Source organism: Barbus barbus (assembly GCF_936440315.1).
Source record: "Barbus barbus genome assembly, chromosome: 24".
NCBI lineage: Eukaryota > Metazoa > Chordata > Actinopteri > Cypriniformes > Cyprinidae > Barbus > Barbus barbus.
Window position 1 is genome coordinate 16,946,103 of NC_136752.1, and position 26,018 is coordinate 16,972,120.

A 26,018-nucleotide genomic window follows, 5' to 3' on the forward strand; every position below is an offset into this window, starting at 1 on the left:
AGACTCGAACCCACGATCTTCAGGTTACAAGTCCAACTTTCTAACCATTAGGCCACAACTTACAGTGTATTAGGCTTGTCGCCTTCTTTTGTCAATTGCGCTTGTTCCTGTTATGTGTCCTCAGTCTGACTCTGATGAAGAGGGGGCGGAAAAAAAATTTCTTCAATAATTTGAATGTGGACTGCAGTACCTATTTTAACCTCTTGTTGCCAATATTACATACTGCCCCTTCAACTGTGAGAAACACAAAAGCTTATGATTTAATGCCAATGTTCATAACAATATGAATAATGAAACAACAAAATATTTTTTTGTTCCAGATAAAATTAAAGATTGTCTTCAGGCTTGTGTGGTAAATGAGCACACCGACTAGTTCTGGTTAATGCCATCTACTTCAATGGGGACTGGATGCACATTTAAAGCAGGACACATGAGAAATGCCATTTAAAATAAACCAGGTGTGATCTGCACTTTGTGTCAGTAGTGCAAAAGCATATGCAAACTGAAGGTCACTGTTTTTTTACACAATGTTCTTACCCAGCCCAAAATAGGCAATAAAATGAAATGACTGCATTTGTCTTCAATAAAAATGAGCGCCAGCCTGTGCAAATGATGTACCAGGAGAAAAAGTTTCCATACAGCTACATCCCAGAGTATGAACTGCAGGAGTTGCCATATAAACAGGAGGAGCTCAGCATGTTGATCCTTCTTCCAAACGAAACTCAGGATGGCTCTGACCCTCTTCTGAAGGTCAGCAAAAGTGCCATGGATAGTTTTGATGATGCTTTAGACTAGTTTGGTGCTGTTATTTTTCAGCATATGTGTGGGTGTGTGTTTGACAGCTGGAGAGCGAGTTGACCCTTGACAAGCTGCTTGACTGGACCAGAAGAGACAAAATTTTAGTTGTCTATATTATATTAGTTGTCTATATTATATATATTGTGTTTTTGCTGCTTTGTACATTGCCTTTTGGCTAATTGTTGTTATTCTTTTATTATCTGTGTCCTGTCCTGTTGCTGTCTTTCTGTTGCACTGTGGAGCTTCTGTCACTACAACAAATTCCTTGTATGTGTAAACACACTTGGCCAAAAAAGCTCATTCTGATTCTGAAATGGTGACACGGATGGATATCAGAGTCCATTTGCCAAAGTTCAAGCTGGAGGTCAGGAGCTCCCTATCAGTAGTTTTGCAAGAGATGGGTATGAGCTCTGTGTTTCAGGAAACAAAGGCTGATCTGACAGGCATGAGCAGTCAGGATGGTCTCTCCATTTCAGCAGTGATCCACAAGGCTTTTATTGACGTCAATGAGGACGGCACTGAGGCAGCGGCAGCCACTGCAGTCTGTGTTTTTGCCTGTGCCATTTGACTAGAATTTCAGCATTTCATAGCAGATCACCCCGTCTTGTTCTTCATCAGGCACAACCCCAGTAACAGCATCCACTTTGTTGGCAGATTCAGAGGCCCATCCTAGAAAGATAGTGTTTTTCTCTGTTTAACCCCAAAGTCTTTGATAGCCTTTGTGAAGACATGCACTTGACACATGTGCTTTAGAAAGGCTTGTCCAGTGTCAGCACTATTTCTCTTCAGAAGTTTTGAACGATAAAATTGATCTTTGAGTTGCAGGCATTCCCCTCACACAAGCACTCATCAATCCTCTGTTTTTTCACTACTTCGTGCCAAAAAATAAAAATGCATGTGCAAACTGCGAGTTAGTAGACACTGTGCTGATGACGGAATTCATATAGTGTATGCATAAAAATAGGTTAAAAAAAAAAATCTGTTTTTGCTCTGAATATTTTATGAAATAATTCACACTATTTGTTTTTGTTTCCACATTCTAGATTACTTGTAGTAATAGGCTATTCCTTTATAGAGTCAAATTTTTAAGTATGAGCTGAATGTTTGTTTCAGAAAGTGGAATGTATAACAGGCAAACCCTTATGAAAATTACCCATGGTTTTACTATAAAAAAAACAAACAAAACAAAAAAAACATGGCTAACCATGGTAACCACAAATTAACCTTGGTTTTGCTACACTAAAAATTGTTTGCCCATGATATTTGTATTAAAACTGCACTAATTAGAGTTCCATAATTTGTACGTGTGTGTGGGTTGCTGTTCTCCATTTTTTGCTTTATCATTGTCACATAAGGCATACACTGGTGCTAATCCTTATCTACCTCTCATTAATTTCCTATTACTTTCCATTATACTTTGGCTTGATATTTAAACTGAATGGTTCATCTTTATAAGTTAGATTTAGAGGACATGTTTAATAGCATCTCAAATCAATATTTCACTAGGTTGTATGATTTGCCAGTATGCTAATGCATGCTAAATGGCAGACCATCACGATGATCTTCTGATCCCACAAAGACTGAACAAAACCAAACCAGGATTTGACAACTGTATAAGTGACCAACGTGCATATATCAGGGTGTGTTTTGTTCAATGACGGTTGAGTGACCTCTGTTGGTGACTTTAAGAAATTGTTGGGCCGTTTACTTTACCTTTATCTGGGAAGCAACTCCATTATTATTATTATTTTTTTTTTTTTTACACCAGATAAAAATGGATGCTGAGGGGAATTCAGTGTGTGTGTATATGAATGCCCATGCATCTTTTGTAGTGTAAAATGATTGAGATTGCTGCCAAGCTATTTACCAACACGACTCTCTGTAGCCTATAGTACATTTCTGTGAAAATAAATTTTTCTTCCTCATTCTGATGAGTGTTGGATGGGCTAGTCAAACCCATGCAAGATATCGTATGACACTGCGGTCAAGGATGCAGGGAGCGGTCAAAATGAGTATAAAGAAGCTGTCATAACGGCGTTTCCTTTGTACTTTTGCTCATATTTTCAATAGATTGCTGTTCAGGTTGACCCAAAATATGTCTACATCAAACTTAATTGAACCCTAAAAAGACCATAAAGCGACATCAGAATATGTATTTATTGCTATTTTATAATATGACAATACAATTTCACGATTTTTTTAATGACTTGAACATTGGATTAATGTTTCGGAATACATAATTTTTTGTACATTAACATTTGTATTGTACATTTATTAATATACATAATTTATCAATGTTACTATAGGCTGTGTGTGTACCTTTCAACTGATACTTGTTTACAGTGACTATTACTGTATTGATTTTCAAATTAAATCTACTGTATGATTTTTGTACAAATTAATGGCAAATCACTCCAAAACTCAATGTGCATTCTCACACTTTCTCATAAGCACTTATTCGTAAAAAGCTTTCCTTAATAGGTTTGCTCATTCTTCCAACTGATTCCTGTTAACAGTGACCCTGACTATTACTGAAATAGTTTTAAAATATTTTTACTGTATAGTTTTGGAGAAAATGAAAGGCAAATTCACCACAAGCATCTGTGTATCCTTGCACTTTTACATCATGTCCCATTTTCAAACACTCATAAAAGTGTTTCTTTTATAGGTTTGCTCGTTCTTTCAGTTGATTCCTGTTCACAGTCACCCTGACTATTACTGTATGAATTGTCAAGTCTTTTTACTGTATGGTTTGTCGAAGAGTTTTATTAATCAAAATACAAATTAATCAAGTGTAATCAATGTGAAAATAGCCATTTATGTATCAACTTATTCTACTACTAAAAAATTGTATCTGCCTGTATGTGTAGAGGCCTGCAGAAGAATGGAATGTGCAGACGTATGGTGTAAGGTAAAGCTGCACATCCTGTTTTGACATGATAGGGTCTCTTCCTTTAACGTAACATAAATTGGGGCCTATTGTCTGCAGATGGAGACTGTTTCCTAATAACAATAACGATATAGGAAATGTATAGAACCCGCCTTAGGGCAAAAACTGTATTTAAGAGGGAACAAACACAGATTCGGGAGATTCACTGCAGGGTCTCTCGGTTTCATTGTCTCTGATAATAAAATCTAAATTCTGGCATCAAAACCCCAAGACTCTGAGAATGATTCCTCATAGCACTGGCAGAAGCCACCACAGGTTTTGGAGAAAATAAATGGCAAAATCAATCCAAAACACAAAGTGCATTATAGCAGTTGCACCATTACCCATTTTTGCTCGTTTTATCGATTGATTCCTATTCACAGTGACCCTGACTATTACTGTAATAATTTTTAAATATTTTTACTGTATAGTTTTGGAGAAAATTAATGGAAAAGTCACTGCAAGCATCCAAGTGTATCCTTGCACTTTTAAATCACGTCCCATAAAAGTGCATAAGCACTTTTGAATGAATGAATGAATGAATGAATGAATGATGCATTTATATAGCGCATTTGTGTATTGCCATACACCAAAAGCGCTTTACAATCATATGGGGGTCTCTCCTCAACCACCACCAGTGTGCAGCATTCACTTGGATGATGCGACGGCAGCCACAGTACAACGGTGCCAGTGCGCTCACCACACACCAGCTACAGGTGGAGAGGAGAGAGTGATAGAGCCAATCAAGTGGATGGGGATTACTAGGAGGCCATGATTGATAAGGGCCAGTGGAGGGAATTTTGGCCAGGACACCGGGGTTACACCCCTACTCTTTACGAGAAGTGCCATGGGATTTTTTAGTGACCACAGAGAGTCAGGACCTCAGTTTAACGTCTCATCTGAAAGATGGTGCTTTTCACAGTATAGTGCCCCCGTCACTATACTGGGGTGTTAAGACCCACAAAGACCACAGGGTGAGCACCCCCAGCTGGCCTCACTAACACCTCTTCCAACAGCCACCTAGTTTTCCCAGGAGATCACCCATCCAGGTACTGACCCAGGCTCAACCCTGCTTAGCTTCAGTGGGCAACCGGTCTTGGGCTGCAGGTGCGATATGGCTGTGGATATGGCTTTTACATTGCATCTCATTTTCAAACACTTATAAAAATCTTTGCTTTATAGGTTTGCTCGTTCTTTCAATTGATTCCAATTCACGGTCACCCTGACTATTGTTGTATTCAAATATTTTTACTGTATAGTTTGAGAAAATGAAAAGCAAATTCACCCCAAGCATCTAAGCATCACTTCAACACCATGTCCCATTTTCAAACACTCATAAAAATGTTTCCTTTATAGGTTTGCTCGTTCTTTCTATATGATTCCTATTCACAGTAACCCTGACTATTGCTGTATTAATTTGCAAATTCCCTCCAGGAATGGAGTTTGAGACCTACTAAAAAAGTACTATTTCACAATGAATAACTACTAGTATATCAAATATATGATAACACTTAAGATTAGGGAACACAATTCACTATTAACTAGTTCTTTATTATTATGCATATTACTATATATTGGCTGCTTATTAGAATTTATGAAGCACATATTGAAGCCTTATTCTGTATGACCATACTCTAGATCAGAGGTTCCCAAACCTGGAGGCCCCCCTGCCCTGCACCTTTTGTATGTCTCCCTCATCTAACACACCCGACTCCACTCATGAGCTCGTTAGTAGCGACTGCAAGAATGTGCAGGGCAGGGGGTCCTCCAGGACAGGTGTGAACACTACCCTATACCTTAACATAACTACTGAGACGAGACCCACCCAAATTTAATTTCGATGAAATTGTACCCACTCACTTTTACCGTCTTTAATCAGCGGCGTAATGTCTTTTTACTTCCCAGAGCGCCGTCAGTCAAATCAATTCCACTTAAGGAATGCCCAAATTAATCCATTCCGCATTTTAGCTGCAGCCTTGACTTCCACGCTGCTGCCTCCTCAAATCCATTCCACTTGGCTCATTAAGAGTCCATATAAATTAAACTCCATTCCGTATTTTCACTACTCGCGCCTGATGCACTCTTGAAACACAGCAAGGTAAACAATGCATCTTACCACATCTGCAGCTCAAGAAACCAATGATGAGTGACAGGACAGTGGTTGATTGGTATCTTTTAACTCTTGTTCACACCAACACGACTGTCACATGAGATTAATCTGGTCAGACCAATGCAAAAAAACAAACAGCAGTAAATGCACATTCACTCGCCGTTCACATGTGATCAGTGCAGTAAATGCACATTCACTCGCCGTTCACATGTGATCAGTGCGGAAAGAGCTTCAAGAAAAAATAGACCAGGGTTCCTCAAATATTGCCCTGGAGGGCCAATGCGCTGCAGAGTTTAACTCGAACCCTGATAAAATTCACCTACCTGTGATTTTCTAATGATTCTGAAGACACTGATTATCATGCTCAGGTGTGTTTGATTAGGGTTAGAATAGAAATGGACCTTAAGAGACTCATGGGGATCCACACTGGAAAGAAGCCATATGCATGTCATGTGATAAATGTGGGAAGAGTTTCACAGATCAGTGTGGTAAACAGTTTTGTTGTGCTCTTCCACTACTCCTCCTCATCTCTTGAAATGCTTTGGCTCTTATAAGTCAGCAAAGAAAAATATCTCATTCTCATTTGGTCTCACTTGTACTTATTATTTGTATTTGCTTCAAGTAATGATTGATTAAACTCATGATTCCTTTCATCAAAAAAAAAAAAAAAAAGCTTTCCTCTGACTGTTCCGGGAAAAGATTCAAAGCTTCGCGTGTCGAAAACAAGGCCATCTGGTGGTTCGTAAAGCATAAAGCAGCCAAAACCCTGTGAAAGACGCTCTGTCGGACGAGTCGAGATCAACACATTCCACATAGATTGACTCTTGTTACGTGCACAAATAAAAGCCTGACTGTGTGTGTGTGTGTGTGTGTGTTTGTTGAATTTCTCTGATAAAATAATTTACCCATTAAACTGTGGCATTAAATACGAATATCAGTATGATATAGAGGAATAATGTACAAATTTAATAACGTGAAAACTGTGGATATTTTTTATTTCTGAAATAATTTTTATTTGTATTCTTCATATTATTAGGTGTTACTTGTATGACTGGGTATTTAAAATGTAATTATGTAATTGAATACGTTGTGACCTTGTAATTGAATATGAAATGTGACCTTTTGTGACAGTGTCACAGGTTTTTGAGGGGTTTTGTAAAATGTATTTTTCAGGTTTTGTCCTTCAGTTCTGTCTCTGATGTTCATTCTCATTTTGAGACCCTCACCTCAAATATCAACAAACCATCAGCATCCTGTATCCTCAAACTGGCCAACCGCCTCTATGGAGAGAAAACCTTCACCTTCTTACCTGTGAGTCCATTTCATAGATGTGGAATAACATTTTGACAAGGGCTTCTGCGGTTTAGGTGAATAATTTTTATTTTGCACATGCAATGAGGGCCTCAGAGAACCATGCAAACCACATTAATTAAATTACATCAATAGAATATCAAATATTTTATTTATAATCAAATTCAACAACAATCATTGTATTGTTCTCCAGTCTTGCTCATTAGAGGGTGCTCTATTCTGCCTGTAATAATGTGACATTTTCATGCATACTCTGTTTTTATTGTGTGTATTTTGCAGGAGTATTTGGACTCCACTCTGAAGCTGTACCACGCTGACCTTCAGGCTGTGAACTTCATTGGAGCATTTGACAAGTAATGACAGCTCATTAACAAATGGGTGGAAGAGCAGACAGAGAGTGAGAATTTAGTAACGTCAAATCTATCAGAATGTGGATGGGAATAATAGGGTAATCACATTCAGCTTTATTTGCTTTATACACTAAACAAAATTATAAACGCAACACTTTTGTTTTTGCCCCCATTTGTCATGAGCTGAACTCAAAGATCTAAGACTTTTTCTATGTACTCAAAAGGCCTATTTCTCTCAAATACTGTTCACAAATCTGTGCTAGTGAGCACTTATTTGCCGAGAGAATCCATCCACCTCACAGGTGTGGCATATCAAGATGCTGATTAGACGGCATGATAATTTTCAGCATGTATCCAGAATCACTCCAGACCCTTTAGAATCCCAGCTCTATGTTGGTGGTGCCTCTTTTCAGTTCACCTCACTCATTTTCTATGGGGTGCAGGTCAGGGAACTGGAATGGCCATAGCAGAAGCTTGGTTTTGTGCTCAGTTTGTTTTTGGATTATTGTCCAGTTGGAAGATCCAAACATTATAAGATTTCTAACTGAGTCAGTCACATTTAGATTTTTTTTTTATCTGTTGGTATTTGATAGAATCTATGATGCCATGTGTCTAAACAAGATGTCCAGGACCTCCAGCAGAAATATAGGCCCACAACATCACAAATACAGCAGTATATTTCATTGTACACATGGGGTACTTTTTATCCCTGTGTGCACCAAACCCATCTTGAGTGTTTGCTGCTAAAAAGCTCATTTTTTTAGGTTCATCCGACCATAGAAGCCAGTCCCTTTTGAAGTCCCAGTCGTGTCTGATAACTGAATATGCTGGAGTTAGTTTTTTTGATGAGCTAGTAGAATTTTTCTTGGAGCCCTCCCAAACAACATGTGATGTAGGTGCTGTTTGATCATTTTTTGATCAAATAAGGTTTTTTGACCCCGAGACTATTTTCTGCAATTCTCCAACTGTGGTCCTTAAAGTCTTTAGCCACACAAAGTCTCCTCCTCACCGTGCATTAGGACGATATAGACACACGTCCTCTTCCAGGCAGTTTCGTAACATTTTGTGTTGATTGGAAATTCTTAATTATTGCCCGGATGGTGAAAATGTGGAATTTTCTTAAAGCCACTTCACTAATTTGTGAAGGTCAATTATCTTTTGCTGCACATCAGAAATATATTCTTTGGTTTTTCTCATTGTGATGGATGATTAAGGGAATTTGGACTTTGTTTTCCCTCCTATTTATATTTCTGTGAAACAGGAAGCCATGGCTGGATAATTTCACGTTCATAATCCCCCTGGAGTGCTCAAAATTGTAAATATGAATGGGAATATACTTCAGAGATATTTTACTTGTAATAATTTCTAGGGGTGCCAATAATCGTGTCCAACATGTATTTGAGAAACATTTCATAATGAGATTTCCCCCATTTTCAATTGTTTAAGTTCAATGAAATGTTAGATTTATTTTTTTTTAATAAAAGTTCAAAAGGATTTATAATGTGGGTTTATTTTCAGATTTATAATGCGGGTTTATTTTCTTTGAACATATTTACCAATGGTACTAACAATTCTGACCACGTTTGTATGTCTGTGTGTTTAACAGCTGGAGAGCGAGTTGACCCTTGACAAGCTGCTTGACTGGACCAGAAGAGACAAAATGGGCACATGGATGGATATCAGAGTCCATTTGCCAAAGTTCAAGCTGGAGATTGAGAGCTCCCTATCAGAAATACTGCAAGAGATGGGTATGATATCTGTGTTCCAGGAAACAAAGGCTGATCTGACAGGCATGAGCAGTAAAGGTGGTCTCTTCATTTCAGCAGTGGTTCACAAAGCTTTTATTGAGGTGAATGAGGAAGGCACTGAGGCAGCAGCAGCCACTGCAGGCTTTACATATTTTTGTGGCCGCAGTTCAGAAAGTTTCACAGCAGATCATCCGTTCATGTTCTTCATCAGGCACAACCCCACTAACAGCATCCTCTTCCTTGGCAGATTGAGAGGCCCATCCTAATTTTTTTTAATTAAGAATTTCTATATATATATATATATATATATATATAAGCAAACAAAATAATACAATTTTCATTTGTTTTTGTGTTCACAAATGGCATATCAGATCATCCAGATCATTTATTGTAATGTAATTTTAGAGCCATGCATTTTGGTTTTGAGCATGACCCTTTCAGTTGTATGTTTACCTTAAATTAGGGAAAAATATAGGCTGGGTATTGTCTTTTACAATGAGTCATCCCCTTTTCACTTCACTTTGTGCAGCTGAATCCATGTAGAGCTGACAGACTCAGAACACAAGTAGTGCACAAAAAGAGAGTTCTCTGTGTATTTTTCTGTTTCAGAAAATATAAACAACAATGGTCAAATGCTTAGAATAATGTAGAATTTTTTTGTTTTAGTTTTAGTTTCTTATGCTCATGTCTGCATTTATTTGATCAAAAATACAGTAAAAAAAATTATGTTATGCAAAGCAGCATTTTTCATAATACAGTCTTCAGTGTCACATGATCTTTCAGAAATCAATTCATGTTTATTTAGTGCATTCACAATACACATTTCAAAGCAGCTATGCAGAAAATGTTTCAATTTCAATTTAGAGTAATCTGTTATCAGAGGTGACTGTTAATGTAATGTCCATATGGCAGAAATGTACAGTTCTAGGATGCTACAAATCATGCATTTATAAAAAAGAAAATTACAGGTTGTGTTGTTTATCATGTATGGCATGCATATATTGTCATTTTAGAATCTGTTTAATAAAAATATTGAAACAAAATCATGCATTTATTTATGCAGGAGTAATGAAACTCGATTAAAGCAATGATCAGTGTTGGGGAAAGTTACTTTTAAAAGTAATGCATTACAATATTGCGTTACTTCATAAAAAAAATAACTAATTGTGTTACTTTTTATGGAAAGTAATGCATTGTTACTTTTGCATTACTTTTTGTCACCTGGGCTGGGCTTGCTTATGTATTTTTAATAACAGAAAAATCAAGTTATATTTTTGGTGACCGTAAAGGCCCTTTTCACACCAAGAATGAAATTAATAAGCCTCAGGCTGAAGAAAATGCCTCTGTACTTACTCCCAATTTCTCTCAATATGGGGACAGGAAAGGTGTCAGTAAATCAATAGGAAAACACAGTAACTTGCGTTATGTATTTGAAAAAGTAACTCAGATATTTTCTTGTTCATTTAAAAGTAATACATTACTTTGCTAGTTACTTCAAAAAAGTAATCTGATTATGTAAGGAAAATCTAAGGTCCTTGCAGAGGTTTGCATAATCTCTTCTCAGATGCTAGACTGGAGCTTCCATATTCTCTAATTGCCTTGGGTATCCTGATGTAGAAGCAGAAAAACAAATGGGCCTTGTAAGCAAGTAGCAATACTTTGTAGTCAATATGGAACTTAATACACTAAAAAATGCTGGGTTAAAAGCAACCATTTGTAACGAAATGTAACGATGCACAATAGAAGATTTTAAAAGACAAACTTTTTATTATATATCAGCATAAACACATTGCTAGACATTATTGAACACATCTAGTTTACAATTTATAATTAATATTCAGCTAAAGGATACGTAACGGAACAATGTGTTTAAAGAGCATAGAAATAATATCAAGAAGATATAGGTCCTGCTTGATGTTGATTAATAACAGCAGTGATGTTTTACAACGTTATAGGCTACATAGTTGTAGTCATGTTGCTGGAAATTGAGTAATCACTGTCCCAAGGTGTAGCGAGCCAGGGTCCTTCTCAGTGACCGGATTCATGTACACAATATACTGATTCACATGCTAGGGAGCTGACTGTGACACACCCTGTGACAATTTACAAAATAGAAGAATGAACCGAAACAAAACCTAGAACAGAGGTGACAAACAGGACAAGAGTTTTTATATCTTTAAAACATACAGGAATGGCTTTACAAAAGCACATTGTTATGAACCCCTATTTAAGTGTAGCAGAAAGGGGAATGCAACATGAACGGACAGTTGAAGAAGCATGAAATTTCTAAAATAATTAACAAAAAAAAACATAAAAGCATACATATTAGCATATATTATGTCAATATAACTTTTTCATGCAATGTGAATTAAAAATGTTTATGTAATAACTGTTTCACAGTTAAAATAGGTTCTTTGAGACCGTAAGGGTCAGGTCATCGTGGGTCCCAGTGGGCATTATTAATCTGTGCATTAAACCCTGATGTTAAGCGCAACCTCGTTACCCCTAAACATTTATTTAAACCCTTGCACAGTGTAAATGTAGTGAACAGCTCCTGGATGCTTCGTATCATCATTAAGGTACAACGTCCATCTCTGAGACGATGCCAGTCCAGTTAGACTGCTCAGGGAAGTTCACAGTCACTTTGGTTCCATCTATAGCTGTTAAAGATATTGCGAAGAAAGACATTGTTACCGATATCCTTTGACATTTCTGTATTTGGTGATTATCTATTGTCTATATTCCAAAAAGTGCCACTGACTCTTACGAAACATAGGAAATGCTAGCTGTGACTTAAATACTGTAATTCTTTAGCTGATTCTAACAGGTTAATAACACTTGCCTACAACCACTCCAATGCTGTGCTTGGTGACACTTCCCCAGTCGTGTGTTGGAGTGCTGATGGTGGGATTAACACGGACCCTCACTCCAGGCCTTAAAATGAGCACTTCTGAATTATAAAGGAATATTTGCAATGTCAATTTAAAAGACATGGAGGAATGGCTCAGGGTTTTTACATTAAACTAAAATGAAAACAGAAATGAAATCCATAAAAAATGTTAGTAACATGAAATTAAATATACATTAACTTAAATGAAGTTTCATATAATTCATACAATTGCCAAGGCAACATTCCTAATTTAGCTGAACAACTAAAGTAACTAAAACTAAAATCAAAACAATAAAACCTATAAAGAAAACACAAACAACGACAAAATTACTAAAACATTAACTAAAATGAAATGCAAACCAGAAAAAAACTCTTTCAAAATATTAATAAAAACTCTAATGGTATGTTTATGATACTAAAATAGCACTAGAATAAATCCAATGGCTTGTATAGAGACAATAAACATCACAGCAACAGAGTCAGTTAACCATAGCAGGTTGATAATGAATTAACCCTTAACTACGGCATTACATATGAAGCGATACGTTTAAAGGGTTAACTGGCTAATTTTGTCTGAAATAAACATATAATAATATGCTATCCTTCTGCTTTGATGGCATTTGTTTTTTTTTACAGGTATTTGTTTAATAATGTCCTAATATCCTTCAGATTACCTGAAACATCACTGTTTATGAGTTCCATTTCTGAAGCGAAACCAGTCCAATCTGTTTGCTCAGGGAAATCCACAGTCAAAGACTCGCCCTGAATTCCTGCCGAAAATCAGAAAGTCATTAATAACCCCATTAGAATTTAGTCAAATCAGGGACATATGCGGAGTGTATTTACTTTTAATGACACCGATGCTGTTCTGAGTGACTGATCCCCATCCATGTTTTGGATCTTTCACTGAAGACTTCACACTGACTCTGTTTCCTATCTTGAAGCAGGCATGACTGGGAGACCCTAAGAAGTAGTGTTACTAGTTAGGCATAGAGTTAGGCTATTACATTACAACTAGATTAAAATATTCAAGTGTGAAAAATGCTTATAAAACTTAACAAAATAAATAAATATTAGAAAAAGGAAATATTTGCTCGTATACTGTATATATAAATACCAGTGCATGGGTTTTCTTAATAAAACCATGTACTTAACTGTGTGGAATGACACACACTGAGTGGTTAAAGTATTTAAATTCTATATAACAAATCAACATATACAGGCATCTAAAAATATACGTGTTATATAAATTTTACTATTGATTTAATTGTTCTGTTAATAATACCTAAATCAGCACCGACAAGATCCATTTCTGAAACTTCACCAATCCAGCCTTCCTGCTCAGGGAAATCTACTGTCACAGTTTCTCTCTGCACATCTAGAGAGAAGAAAACATTTATTATTTTAAAAAGCCAAATACTGTATATGATTGATTGTAAATAATAGCTGAAGGTTTTCAACAATAACTGTGTCAGTCTGTCAGATTAATGACAGTAGATGATGTCCTTACTTATGACACTGCCAATGCTTTTGTGGCTGACTGAACCCCACAGATATTTTGGAGTTTCAACAGGCGGCTTCACACAGACCTTGTCTCCTATTTTAATATTACAGTTGAGAGTTGAAGATCCTGAAATACAGTGAATAGTACGGAATCTTATGATTTACTGATGTGGCAGTCTCAAATGTCTCACTTTGTAGATAAACAGCTGGCTTAAAACAATATAGTATCCTCAAGTATGTAAATGTCACATTTCTGTAGCAGAAATGCTCTCCTTATTCGATTATTGCTGGGTAGCTACTAATTAGATGCGAAAACATTCTATTCCTGTTCTGTGTATTTACCACACTCATCATCAGTTACTGGCTCCATTTCCAAAACAAATCCTTTCCAGCTTGTACATTCAGGAAAGTCAATGACCAAACTCTGATCACTTTTAATATCTGAAAGAAGAACATGTGAGTGTGTTGCACATGCTCATTTGTGATGCTTTGCAACATAATGTATCATTTATGTTTATGAGAATACTACATGTCTTGCCTTTTACCACACCCACTCTCTTATGTGTGACACCTACACCCCAACCATATTTTGGGGTTTTAATAGAAGGTTTCACTCTACCTCGGTCTCCAACCTTAATGCAGACTGGATGGTTCTTTATGACCAGATCTGAAACTGGTAAAACATTTAAGTTTATTTCATCACTCAGAGATACAATCAAATACAACCAGTGAAAGTAACTCATAGTAGTTTTACCTTTTTGAACAGTTTCACTTATTTTCTGGTTGAAAATATTCTCGAGTTGCACTTTAAGTTCACAGACCAGTTTGTTTACATCCGGATAACAGCAGCAAGGCTTAAAAGAATGACTGTGGAAGCCATCGGACCCAGAAGAAGAGGACAGAGTCTCAGAATTCTGCAGAAAAATATTCAACATTAATATTACAGTAATAATAATAATGAAGTATTCCAAGGTCATTTTCATTACTATTGATAACTGAGACAAAAGATGGCAGTTGTGTTTGAGTGGAAAATAGAGAAAGCGGGTCCATAGTGTGATACGAGAGACATGAAAGTAACATCTGTTTCAGATAAGCGGACTGATATACAGCATTGCCATAATCGACAGCAAATATTAGGAAATATCTCACCAATGAATGCTACCATAGACTAATCAGAGTCAAAGTACTTCAGAAAGTGTGTAATAATATATAACTCTTGATAAGCAGTCATAAAACTTTTGCTTAAAGCAGTGTACCTGAAGAAATTGGATGTTGTCTTCTGTCTGTATAAGATCCTCTAGAACTCCTTCCCTCTTCTTCAGCTCAGTAATTTCCCCCTCTAGCTTCTTTTGTAGCTTTGTGCCTTGATCCAGATCAGCCTTTTCCTGAGCTTCTATCTTTTCAATCACCTCATTGCTTCTTTTCTCAATAAGTTTGACTAATTCACTGAAGACTTTCTTACTGTTCTCCACTGCCTTCTTTGCAGAATCCTGAGGAGAACCAAAGCAAAACAAAAATGTTGTTTACAATTACAAGATCCAACATGGCAGTGATTAACCAAGTCATTCTGTATAACTGTGAAAGCTATTTGTTTTACATCAGAACTTACTGAATGGGACGTGATGTCCATTTTCATCTTCTGCAGCTCTTTTTCTTTTGCCTGGATTGTCTGCTTGACTTTTGTCTGAGAGTGTGTGAGTTTTATCTAAGGGAAAATCACAAGTCACAGTCTGTTAAATCTTACTGAAAAAAATTGTCAATAGCATTTTGTAATTTGGTTAAGGGTCAAAGAAAAAAAAACGATGGACATCTTCACCTGTTTCTCGTTGAGCTCTATTGTAGATGGTACTGTGTCATGGCCCTTGTGGTCATCCAATAAGCAGTGCATGCAGACACATTTCTGGTCCGTTCGACAGTAAACCTCAAGGAGCTTGTTGTGTTTGGGGCATACTGGAATGACTGCAGCTTTCACCAGCTTGTGTTTCTTCAGGGCAGGAACATTATAGTGGTGCTGTACATGTGTTTCACAGTAAGAGGCTTGACACTCCAGACAAGACTTGACAGCTTTGATCATCTCTCCAGAACAGAAATCACACGCAATCTCTCCAGGTCCAACAAGACTTTGAGCAGACTCTGGCAGCTTTGTGCTCCTCAGTTTCTCCATTATTTCGGCAAGCACTGTACTTCTGTTGAGTGGAGGCTTTGAATTGAAGGTCTGTCTGCATTGTGGACATTTATAGGTCCCTTTCTGATCATTTGTATTCCAGCACTCATTGATACAGCTCATGCAGTAACTATGTCCGCACGGAATTGTCACGGGATCCCTCAACAACTCCAAACATATTGAGCAGCTGTACTGGTCGTGATCTCCGAGTATAGCCTCTGCCATGTCTGCTAAAACCTACTTGTGTTAGAAGAGAACCATAGACGCAAGCGAATGTGGAAGCGCGAGAATGAAAGTGAAAGCAAGGAATCGTAATACTTGTACAAATACAGAGCTAAATATATAGGAGCTCGTGCGATTTGGGAAAAGTAAAAAATAACGTGTTCTGTATTCTCCTCATAACAGAGACCGTTGTGCTGTAAGTAATGGTCGTAGATCTTTGAATTATGATCTTTAGGGGTTTTCAGTATCAACATTAGATGGCGACACCTAGGATACTCTTCCTGGCAGAAACAGGAAGCATTTTTGTCTTGCAGCCACAAAGGGTGGTGGGAAATGTAGTTTTGTCAAACATGAAAATCAGCAGGGCATACAAACTAAACTGTGTGGTCAACACAACTAATTTATCTGTAATAAGAATTAGCTTGTCATGATTCCTTAATTGACAACCTCAGCTAGGAAGAAATATACAAAACAAGCAGTTTAATTAAATCAAAAGACAAAAATGACTACTTTAACAACAAAATGTGTATTTGTGTGTATTGTATTTTGACAGGATATTTGCAATTTATTACTATTAAATTGAGAATGAATTATTTTAGATTTTTTTATTAAAGCGAGACTGAAACGTAATTTGGAGTATGCGCTCATTCCCAGAGCTAAAATAGATTTCAGTTAATAAAAAAATCAATGTCTATAGTATAGAAACATTCCTTCTAATTGCAACACCCTTGCTAGCAAATGAGTTACAAAATGCAATCATACATGAGTCAAACTAAATGTTGCTATTGCAAATGAAGTTGAAACACCTGAATTAATGAACCTTTTATGTAAGCTTCTGTCTAATAAAATAACTCTCCTGTACTGTGAAGGAGACCAGTATGAAAACCGTCAGGCTGAATCCATAAGTGTAAGGCATTTTTCATGTTCACATGACTACGAACTTACAAATAAATACATAGACAAGTTTCAGTGATAAAAATTCATTCACAAAAGCAAAAGGTAAGCAGAAATGTCCACAGTCACATCCTCGCAATCTAGGAGGATCCTGAAATGTCAGCGTCTGTAGGAAAACAGAAAGGCTTAAGATTTTGATTGCATGTTGGTGGCAAACAAAAACTAATTCAGGAAAAAAAACATCTTTAAGTAACTGACCTGTGTGGTTTACCAACTCCATCTCGGAGAGAATGCCTTTCCAGCTTTTGTGATTCGTAAAATCCACAATCACATCCTCAGATTTGATATCTAGACAGATGAGAAGGACAACCACTTAAAATAATTTCCAATAGCAACTCTATGTATACTAAATGTACATATACTGTGTGCAATAAAATACTGTATATTCACATAGAAAAGTTATTTTAAATTGTAAAAATATTTCACAATATTACTGTATTTTTGATCAAATAAATGTAGCTTTTATTACAAACAAATCTTAATTATTCCAATCTCATGTCTCCTCAAGCCTCTTCTTTGAGAAAAAATACACAAATCTTGCCTTTTACAACACCAACACTCTTGTGTGTGATATGTCCACCCCAGTTATGTTTTGGAGTAATTATGGAAGATTTCACTCTGACTCGGTCTCCAACCTTAATGTCGACTGAAAAATTTTTTGTTAACAAATATGAAAATTAAGATACAGAAAGCATGTTCACTTACAAAGTACAAACAGATAAAAAAAATGCATGGGGAAATGACCTAAATCAGCACTGGTAACAATCTCCATTTCTGAAACTAAACCAGTCCATTTTTTATGCTCAGGAAAATCCACAATCAAAGACTCATCCTGAATTTCTGTGGCACACACTGAGCCTACAAAAAATCTTGCATCGTTTCATTTATTCTGGTAAAAAGCACAATGCATGAAGATAGGATGCCTAATATTAGTAATGAAATCTATGTCAGTTACTGCTCTCACTTTGAACAACACCAATGCTATTGTGAGTGACTGCTCCCCATTTGTGCGTTGGTGTAACAACAGATGGCTTCACGCGAACTTGGTCACCAATCTTAATATTGGAGTCCAGACTAGAAGATCCTGAAATGCAAGGAGCGTCACGAACGTCTGAAAGAAGAGTTCTGCTGAATAGCTGCTACTTAAATGTCATGGAAATACTGTAATACTGAAAATAATTACCAAACTCGTCATTATTGGTTACTAGTTCCATTTCAGAGAGAATTCCCTTCCAATTTGCATGTTCAAGTAAATCAACAATCTGACTGTCATCATATTTAATGTCTAAATAGAGAACAAGTTCATATTTTAAGGCTTGTACTTGAGTGCGGATTGCTTGTGATAACAGATCATTTATTTGAGGAAAAACTAATCTTGCCTTTTACCACACCCACACTCTTGTGTGTGACATCAGCACCCCAGTTAGGTTTTGGGGTGCTAATTGAAGGTTTCACTGTGACTTCGTCTCCAACCTTAATGTCTACTGAAGCATTTATTGTTGACAAATTTGAAACAAATGCGAAAATGCTTACTGTAATATTTTACTTAAGTGCACAACACAACATTTAAGCTGCAGCTAAGAAACTGTCTGCAATTATTTAAATGGCCATGTCTTAAAATACAGTAAAAATTACCTAAAACAGCGCTGGCCACAATCTCCATTTCTGAAACTATACCAGTCCAGTTTTTTTGCTCAGGGAAATCGACAGTCAAAGAGTCACCCTGAACTTCTGCAAACGCAAAAAAACAACAAATCATTAATGTAAAGTATGCTGCTATTTCTATTACATTCAGGGAGACAATAATAATTTTCTTTCAACTTTCATAATTTGTATGACTAATAGAAGTTATTAAATTTAGTGCTCCTACTTTTAACAACACCAATGCTTTTGTGAGTGACTGCTCCCCATTTGTGGGTAGGAGTAACAACAGACGGCTTCACATGAACTTTGTCTCCAATCTTAATAATGCAGTCCAGACTTGAAGGTCCTGAAATATCACATGGAGGTCCAAGATGAGTGTTTGATGAAAGACTCTTATAGATTATTTTATCATGGATCAAGTGTAGTTGTTTTAAACACTTTGTGCCTCATTCAACAGACAGATAACTGTTTTGTTAAAGTATAGATACAGTGCCCTCCATAAGTATTGGAACAGTAAAGACAAAATTGCTATGTTGGCTGTGGAGTCGAGACATTTGCAAATATGATTAAAAGATGAATATGAGACAAAACTACAGAATGTCACATTTTATTATTAGCCGTTTCAACACATATGTTTTACCAAATAATAAGAACAGCACTTTTAGAGTTCATCCCACTCATTGATGTGAGCATAAATATTGGGATAGTTGAACATAAGACAGATATAAAAGATTAAAAGCTATTATTTAGTTGCAGATCCCTTGCACACAATCACAGCAGTGAGTCTGTGACCCATAGACATCACCAGACTCTTGGTCTCATCCTTTGAAATACTTTTCCCAGCCTTTAATGCAGCCAATTCCAATTGTTGTTTGTTTTGGGGAGTTTCTGCCTTTACTCTCCTCTTCAGCTGGTGAAATTCATGTTCAATCGGATTTAAATCTGGAGATTGACTTGGGCAATCTAAGACTTTCCATTTCTTTGCCCTTATAAATTCCTTGACTGAACTGGCAGGGTGTTTTGGGTCATTGTCCTGATGCAATATGAAGAACTTCCCAATGAATCTGGTGGCATTTTCTTGAATAATGGTAACCGTTGGCAAGATGGTTTTGTACCCTTCCAAATTCATTCTGCTACTGTCATCATACATTAAGTCATCAGTAAATTTGAGAGGGCCTGTTCCAGAGACAGTCATGCATGCCCATGCCATGATACCACCTCCACCATGCTTTACAGATGAGGCTGTATGCTTGGGATCATTTGCAGTTCCCTTTTTTTTCTCCACCTTTTTGCTTTCCCATCACTTAGATAAAGGTTCATCTTTGTTTCAACGGCCCATAAATACAGTTCCAAAACTCTTCTGGCTCACCTTTGTGCTTTTTTGCAAACTCTAATCTTGCCTTTCTATTTTTGGTGCTGGTCAGAGGTTTGCATCTTGCTGTGTAACATCTGTAATTCTGTGTCAAAGTCTCCTGAGGACAGTAGATTGTCAGAGCATCACCCCAGCTTTCTGGAAGTTGTTGGTGATTTTACAGACACGTCTTTTATGGTTCATTTTCACAGTTTTTATGATTTGTCTGTCATCAACTACTGTTGTTTTCTCAGCCGATCAGGTAGTTGTTGGTTGCTGGTGGTTTCCAAACTCTTGATTTCTCCATGCCCTTTATTTTTGCTATAGCTCTAATTGACTTCCTCTTTTCTTTTAGCATCCAAATTGCTTGCTTTTCTCTCAAAGTCAGCTCCCTCATCTTCATCCTGGTTTGTGTGTGTCATCATCGAATGCAAGATTCAGAATGCAGAAGTAATGGATATAACTGATACGACACATTCCCTGCTTTTAATATCTGAAGAATTTATGCAACAGGACACAGCTGATCACTTAGAAAGACCTGTGAGGCAACTGTTCAAATACTTATGCTCACGTCAGATAGAGGGATTAAACTCTAAAAGTGCCGATCTTCTTAGCTGGTAAAACATCTATGTGTTGAATCACCCAATAATAAAATGTGACATTCTGTAGTTTTGTCTCATATTCATCTTTTAATCATATTTGTAAATGTCTTGACTCCACAGCCAACAGAGCAATTTTGTCTTTACTGTTCCAATACTTGGAGGGCACTGTATGTACTGCTTTAAGTCATATTCACACTTAAAAATAAAAGTTGGCATTGATGGTTCCATGAAGAACAGTTAATATTCATGGAATCTTCACTGCAGAATATTTTGGAACCTTTATTTTTAAGAGCGTTTCTGCTGAAGCTTAAAATATTTACTTAAATGGTAAAACATTTATTTACCAATCTCATCATCATTAGTTACTAGCTCCATTTCAGAGAGAATCCCTTTCCAGTCGGCATGTCCAGGGAAGTCAACAACCACACTGTCATCATCTTTAATGTCTAAAAAAAAAAACAAGTTCATATTGTAACACGTATACTTTAGTGAGAAATTGCTTGATAACAAGTTACTTGTAGTATGTGTGGGGAAAAAAAATCAGATCTTGCCTTTCACCACACCCACGCTCTTATGAGTGACGTTTCTACCCCAGTTATGTTTTGGGGTGGTAATGGAAGGCTTCACTCTAACTCTGTCTCCAACATTTATGTCACATGGACCATTTTTGTTTGACAAATCTGAAACAAGTAAAATGTAAAAAAACTGCTCAGATGCAATGTGTAATATTCTAACAGTTAGATGTTCTAAATATTTTTAGCATGTTTTTGTTTGATGAATACGGTAGATTACCTGAACTGGCACCGGTTACATTCTCCATTTCTGAAACTGCACCAGTCCAGTTTCTTTGTTCGGGGAAATCTACAGTCAACAAATCACCCTGAATTTCTGCAGAAGCATAACCAAAAAAAATCAGTAATGTAAACCATCACATTTTCTCACTCTGTGGTACTGTAACCGTTAAGTGAGATTACAGTTTTATATATTTGTGTGTGTATAATTTCACTTATTGTGGTAAATAACAGGAATTGTCATGCCTTATATCAATACAAATCAATATCTGTCAGTTTTCTCACTTTTCACAACACCAACACTTGAGTGAGTAACCGATCCCCATTTATGCATTGGAGTAACAACAGATGGCTTCACACGGACTCTGTCTCCAACTACAATGTCAAATGGAGGCCTCTTTGCGGACAAATCTGAAACTAAAAGTAAGAGATTACATTGAACCATTTCATCACTCACAAATAAGATTAGATGAAAGAAGTCATTAAATGGTAATCATTGTTACTTTACCTTTATTAATTGTTTTGCTTATTTCCTGCGTGCAAGTAGTCTCAAGTCTCCCAGTAAGTTCACATATAAGTTTTCTTACATCCTCAAAAGAGCAGTATGGCTGAAATGAGAAACTCTGCAACTCGTCAGATCCAGATGAAGAGGACACAGACTCGTAATTCTGTGGGGGAAAATATATAAGGACTAAGTCATATAACTTTCAGAAGAACTGGCAATATTTGAACAGTATGTTATGTCTCATAATTCTTGCTTCTAATATATAATCGTATTACTTATAGTGCTTGTACCTGAAGAAATTGGATGTTGTCTTCTGTCTGTATAAGATCCTCTTGAACTCCTTCCTTCTTCTTCAGCTCAGTAATTTCCCCCTCTAGCTTCTTTTGTAGCTTTGTGCCTTGATCCAGATCAGCCTTTTCTTGAGCTTTTATTTCTTCAATCACCTCATTGCTTCTTTTCTCAATAAGTTTGACTAATTCACTGAAGACTTTCTTACTGTTCTCCACTGCCTTCTTTGCAGAATCCTGAGGAGAACCAAAGCAAAACAAAAATGTTGTTTACAATTACAAGATCCAACATGGCAGTGATTAACCAAGTCATTCTGTATAACTGTGAAAGCTATTTGTTTTACATCAGAACTTACTGAATGGGACGTGATGTCCATTTTCATCTTCTGCAGCTCTTTTTCTTTTGCCTGGATTGTCTGCTTGACTTTTGTTTGAGAGTGTGTGAGTTTTATCTAAGGGAAAATCACAAGTCACAGTCTGTTAAATCTTACTGAAAACATTTGTCAAATGTATTTTGTAACTACTTTATGTTATGAGTAGGGCTGTCTAAGTTAATGCATTATGCAATGCGATAAAGCAATAAAGCGACTTATGCAGTAAGGATTCAAAATATAGTTACATTACATAATTTCACACTCCGTGTGAAACAGAGACTGAACTGAATGTCAAAACATCCCACCGCTCTATGGCCAAATGATACACAAACTTCTAGGCTGGATAAAGCAGACCAGCATCTCACTAGTAAAGTTTTGCAGAATGAAGACTGTAATCAAGGTAAGGACGATTGTGATGACGTACCGGGTGCTGTATTGTAAGGATGGACACAAGTCTGTAATATTGATGTGCAAACAAACCATGTATGTGAGCTCTGTACACACATGGTATTTATGCGCAAACGCATTTTACATTCACGTTGTTTCCACACACACATTCAGGATTATATTTTGATTGATCATGTGTATGTTGCTGTGTTTAGTCATTCTGAATGGATCCATGTACTAGATATATACGGTCAGGTCAAGTCAGTAACGTTTTTTTTTTATTTTTTTGACATCTTTATGTTCGGGATCGCAATTGGACTTGTCCAAAATGTGAACAGCACTTTGCTGTTGCACTGTACGCATGGCCTACTATACACTGTGAATGTCTGTAATGGTCCATGTGTGCTTTAGTATGCATAAATTTATGAATTACAGGCCTCCTTATATCACTTGGTAATTTGGTGTCCTTTTAATGTCTTTAAGAGTACTTTTTTGTAAAGACACCTACATTTACTTTGAAAAAAGCTTACAGAAAATACATTTTTGTGTGAATCACCTTTCAATCTGATGGCTTACTTTGCTGGATATAACGAATGATGACAAAATGAATGTGCTAAACTATTGGCCTATGCTTATTTTCTTGAAACGAGTGCGATTAATAGCGATTCAATGCAAAAAAGGTGTGATTAATTGCAATAAAAAATTTTAAACCAGGGGTCACCAAACTTGGTCCTGGAGGGCCAGTGTCCTGCAGAGTTTAGCTCCAACCCTACTCAAACTTGTTGAGGCAAGTTGGAGCTAAAGTCTGCAGGACACCGACCCTCCAGGACCAAGTCTGGTGACCCCTGTTTTAAACTACTGACAGCCCTTACCAGTCATTAAAGAAAAAATAAAATGATAGACATCTTCACCTGTTTCTCGTTGCGCTCTATTGTAGATGGTACTGTGTCATGGCCCTTGTGGTCATCCAATAAGCAGTGCATGCAGACACATTTCTGGTCCGTTCGACAGTAAACCTCAAGGAGCTTGTTGTGTTTGGGGCATACTGGAATGACTGCAGCTTTCACCAGCTTGTGTTTCTTCAGGGCAGGGACATTATAGTGGTGCTGTACATGTGTTTCACAGTAAGAGGCTTGACACTCCAGACAAGACTTGACAGCTTTGATCATCTCACCAGAACAGAAATCACACGCAATCTCTCCAGGTCCAGCAAGACTTTGAGCAGACTCTGGCAGCTTTGTGCTCCTCAGTTTCTCCATTATTTCGGCAAGCACTGTACTTCTGTTGAGTGGAGGCTTTGAATTGAAGGTCTGTCTGCATTGTGGACATTTATAGGTCCCTTTCTGATCATTTGTATTCCAGCACTCATTGATACAGTTCATGCAGTAACTATGTCCGCACGGAATTGTCACGGGATCCCTCAACAACTCCAAACATATTGAGCAGCTGTACTGGTCGTGATCTCCGAGTATGGCCTCTGCCATTTTGCTGCCAACACTGGTTAAGAAACTAAAAAAAGATTTGTCCTGATGTTGTCGTTCCACAAAAGGGTGTTTATCAAAGGACCCGCTCTGGTTAGAAAAGTTATGCGTTGTGTAATCTAAAAAGAGAGAGTGAAAGTGAAAGAAAATAATTGGTCAAATACTATGATTCAAAGCTAAAATAATAGGCTAATAATAATTCTGAAATATAGAAACAACACATAAATACAGTTTTATGCGAAGAACTGAAGAAAAATGTGTATTTACCTGGTGACAATTCGTTGCGTGCGTCATAACGAGGTGACAGGAAGCGTCTGCGGAATTTTGACCTTTGATCTTTTTCTGGCTTTAATTGTTTGTTCAAAGTACATGCTCGTCGTAATGTAATTGTGTATCAAATATTGAGGTACAGTTTTAAGTGCACACATAAAAATGAAGAAAGAAAACTCCTAGTGCAGTAAAAAGAATAAAATTCGGGGATAATGAGTAAACGAAGACCTGAGCGCGTATCCGTCTTTTAATTTAGCCACTAGATGGAGGCACTGAACAGAGTATAATGAATATTGATTCAGTTTCATGTGACCATGAACATTCTTCCTCTGTCAAAGTATATAACAGATTTTTAGTGTCGAATAATCAGATTAAATCAAATGCGTGTAGATGCACTGACAGCCTCATTAAGTCCGGAGATGAATTCTCTCCCACCATGATTTAATGTTTTCTAGGTAGGTCTAAAAGAGAAATTTAAGTGAATGTCATTTGATTTAAGTGGCCTGTACTATTGCCTGTTGTCAGCAAAATGGAGCCCAGGGGACACCGCAGTTTAGGGTCAGAGAAACAAAAATTCCCCAAACTGCTGAAAAAAGTCCAACTGATAGGACTTGACCCCATTTAAGGCAGAGGTATCGGATACCAACTCCACAGTATTATAGCAATGAAACATCTCACATCCTAAGAAAACTTAGAATCTTTTTATTTTTCCAGAATTCAAATTCACAATTTGTTTACACTATAATCTTTTTAAGCTTATTTGAAAAAAAATAATTTACTACACTCCTGGTAACTGAACTGTAAAAGTGACTGAATCAAAAATTATTATATAATCTAATCTGATTGTCTTGAAATTTTACATAAATGACAAAATAAAGTCAGAAAATCTCCATCTTTTTTCCAACGCATAATAATATGCCTACAGTTGTTTTTCTTTAAAAAACAAACACACCAAAAAAATATTTTAATAATAATTTTATTTTTTTACAGTTTTTTTTTATAGTTTTACAGTTTGTATCTCCTCCAACATCACCTACTGCTTCTCAAATGTCTGTAAACCCCAGCATACAGAAACAATTTCAAGGTTTGAATTAACACAATTAACATACTGTGCTCTTATTAGTTACAGGACATAAAAAGAAAACAGTCATAAATGTAAAAAATGACCTATAAAAATCAGGCGCAAACACTGCCACTTAATAACAACGTTAATATCTGACACTGCCATCAGTATAACTCACTTTGAATAAAATGTGAATCTTTCAAATATGAATGATTTTCTGCATGTAATCCATTAAACTCTTCTTTGGGCAACGGCTGAGAAATCGGACCGCTAAATAACTCCGT

General features: G+C 36.8%; 3 protein-coding genes across 4 annotated transcripts; 1 reads left to right on the plus strand and 2 right to left on the minus strand.

Annotated features, from left to right (window-relative positions):
* Positions 1-612: 612 nt before the first annotated feature.
* Positions 613-9,512, plus strand: LOC306844232 (leukocyte elastase inhibitor A-like; the record flags this gene model as incomplete). The annotated part of the gene is made up of 6 exons (XM_079376203.1): positions 613-750; positions 1,220-1,339; positions 7,011-7,148; positions 7,428-7,501; positions 8,279-8,330; positions 9,105-9,512. The coding sequence occupies 6 exons, from the start codon at positions 613-615 to the stop codon at positions 9,510-9,512; spliced, it is 930 nt and encodes a 309-aa protein (XP_079232329.1).
* A 1,476-nt stretch (positions 9,513-10,988) lies between these two features.
* On the minus strand, positions 10,989-16,317 carry LOC306843779 (E3 ubiquitin/ISG15 ligase TRIM25-like). 2 transcript variants are annotated; one of them, XM_079375446.1, is made up of 12 exons: positions 15,456-16,317; positions 15,249-15,344; positions 14,896-15,129; positions 14,394-14,553; positions 14,178-14,312; positions 13,982-14,080; positions 13,647-13,766; positions 13,422-13,514; positions 12,983-13,099; positions 12,811-12,906; positions 12,089-12,196; positions 10,989-11,906 (listed from the first exon to the last, which is right to left on the minus strand). In XM_079375446.1, the coding sequence occupies exons 1-12, from the start codon at positions 16,026-16,028 to the stop codon at positions 11,821-11,823; spliced, it is 1,917 nt and encodes a 638-aa protein (XP_079231572.1). In that variant the 5' UTR covers positions 16,029-16,317; the 3' UTR covers positions 10,989-11,820. The 2 variants fall into 2 exon arrangements, with proteins under 2 accessions (XP_079231572.1, XP_079231573.1); XM_079375447.1 differs by lacking the exon at positions 13,982-14,080 and having other exon boundaries at positions 14,259-14,312.
* A 168-nt stretch (positions 16,318-16,485) lies between these two features.
* Positions 16,486-24,932, minus strand: LOC306843634 (uncharacterized protein). The gene is made up of 14 exons (XM_079375217.1): positions 24,669-24,932; positions 23,832-24,520; positions 22,516-22,611; positions 22,163-22,396; positions 21,876-22,035; positions 21,653-21,784; positions 21,369-21,464; positions 21,128-21,256; positions 20,921-21,022; positions 18,850-18,969; positions 18,615-18,710; positions 17,521-17,625; positions 17,178-17,267; positions 16,486-17,085 (listed from the first exon to the last, which is right to left on the minus strand). Exons 2-14 carry the CDS (start codon positions 24,402-24,404, stop codon positions 17,060-17,062), a joined length of 1,959 nt encoding a protein of 652 aa, XP_079231343.1. The 5' UTR covers positions 24,405-24,520; positions 24,669-24,932; the 3' UTR covers positions 16,486-17,059.
* Between the last annotated feature and the right edge of the window lie 1,086 nt (positions 24,933-26,018).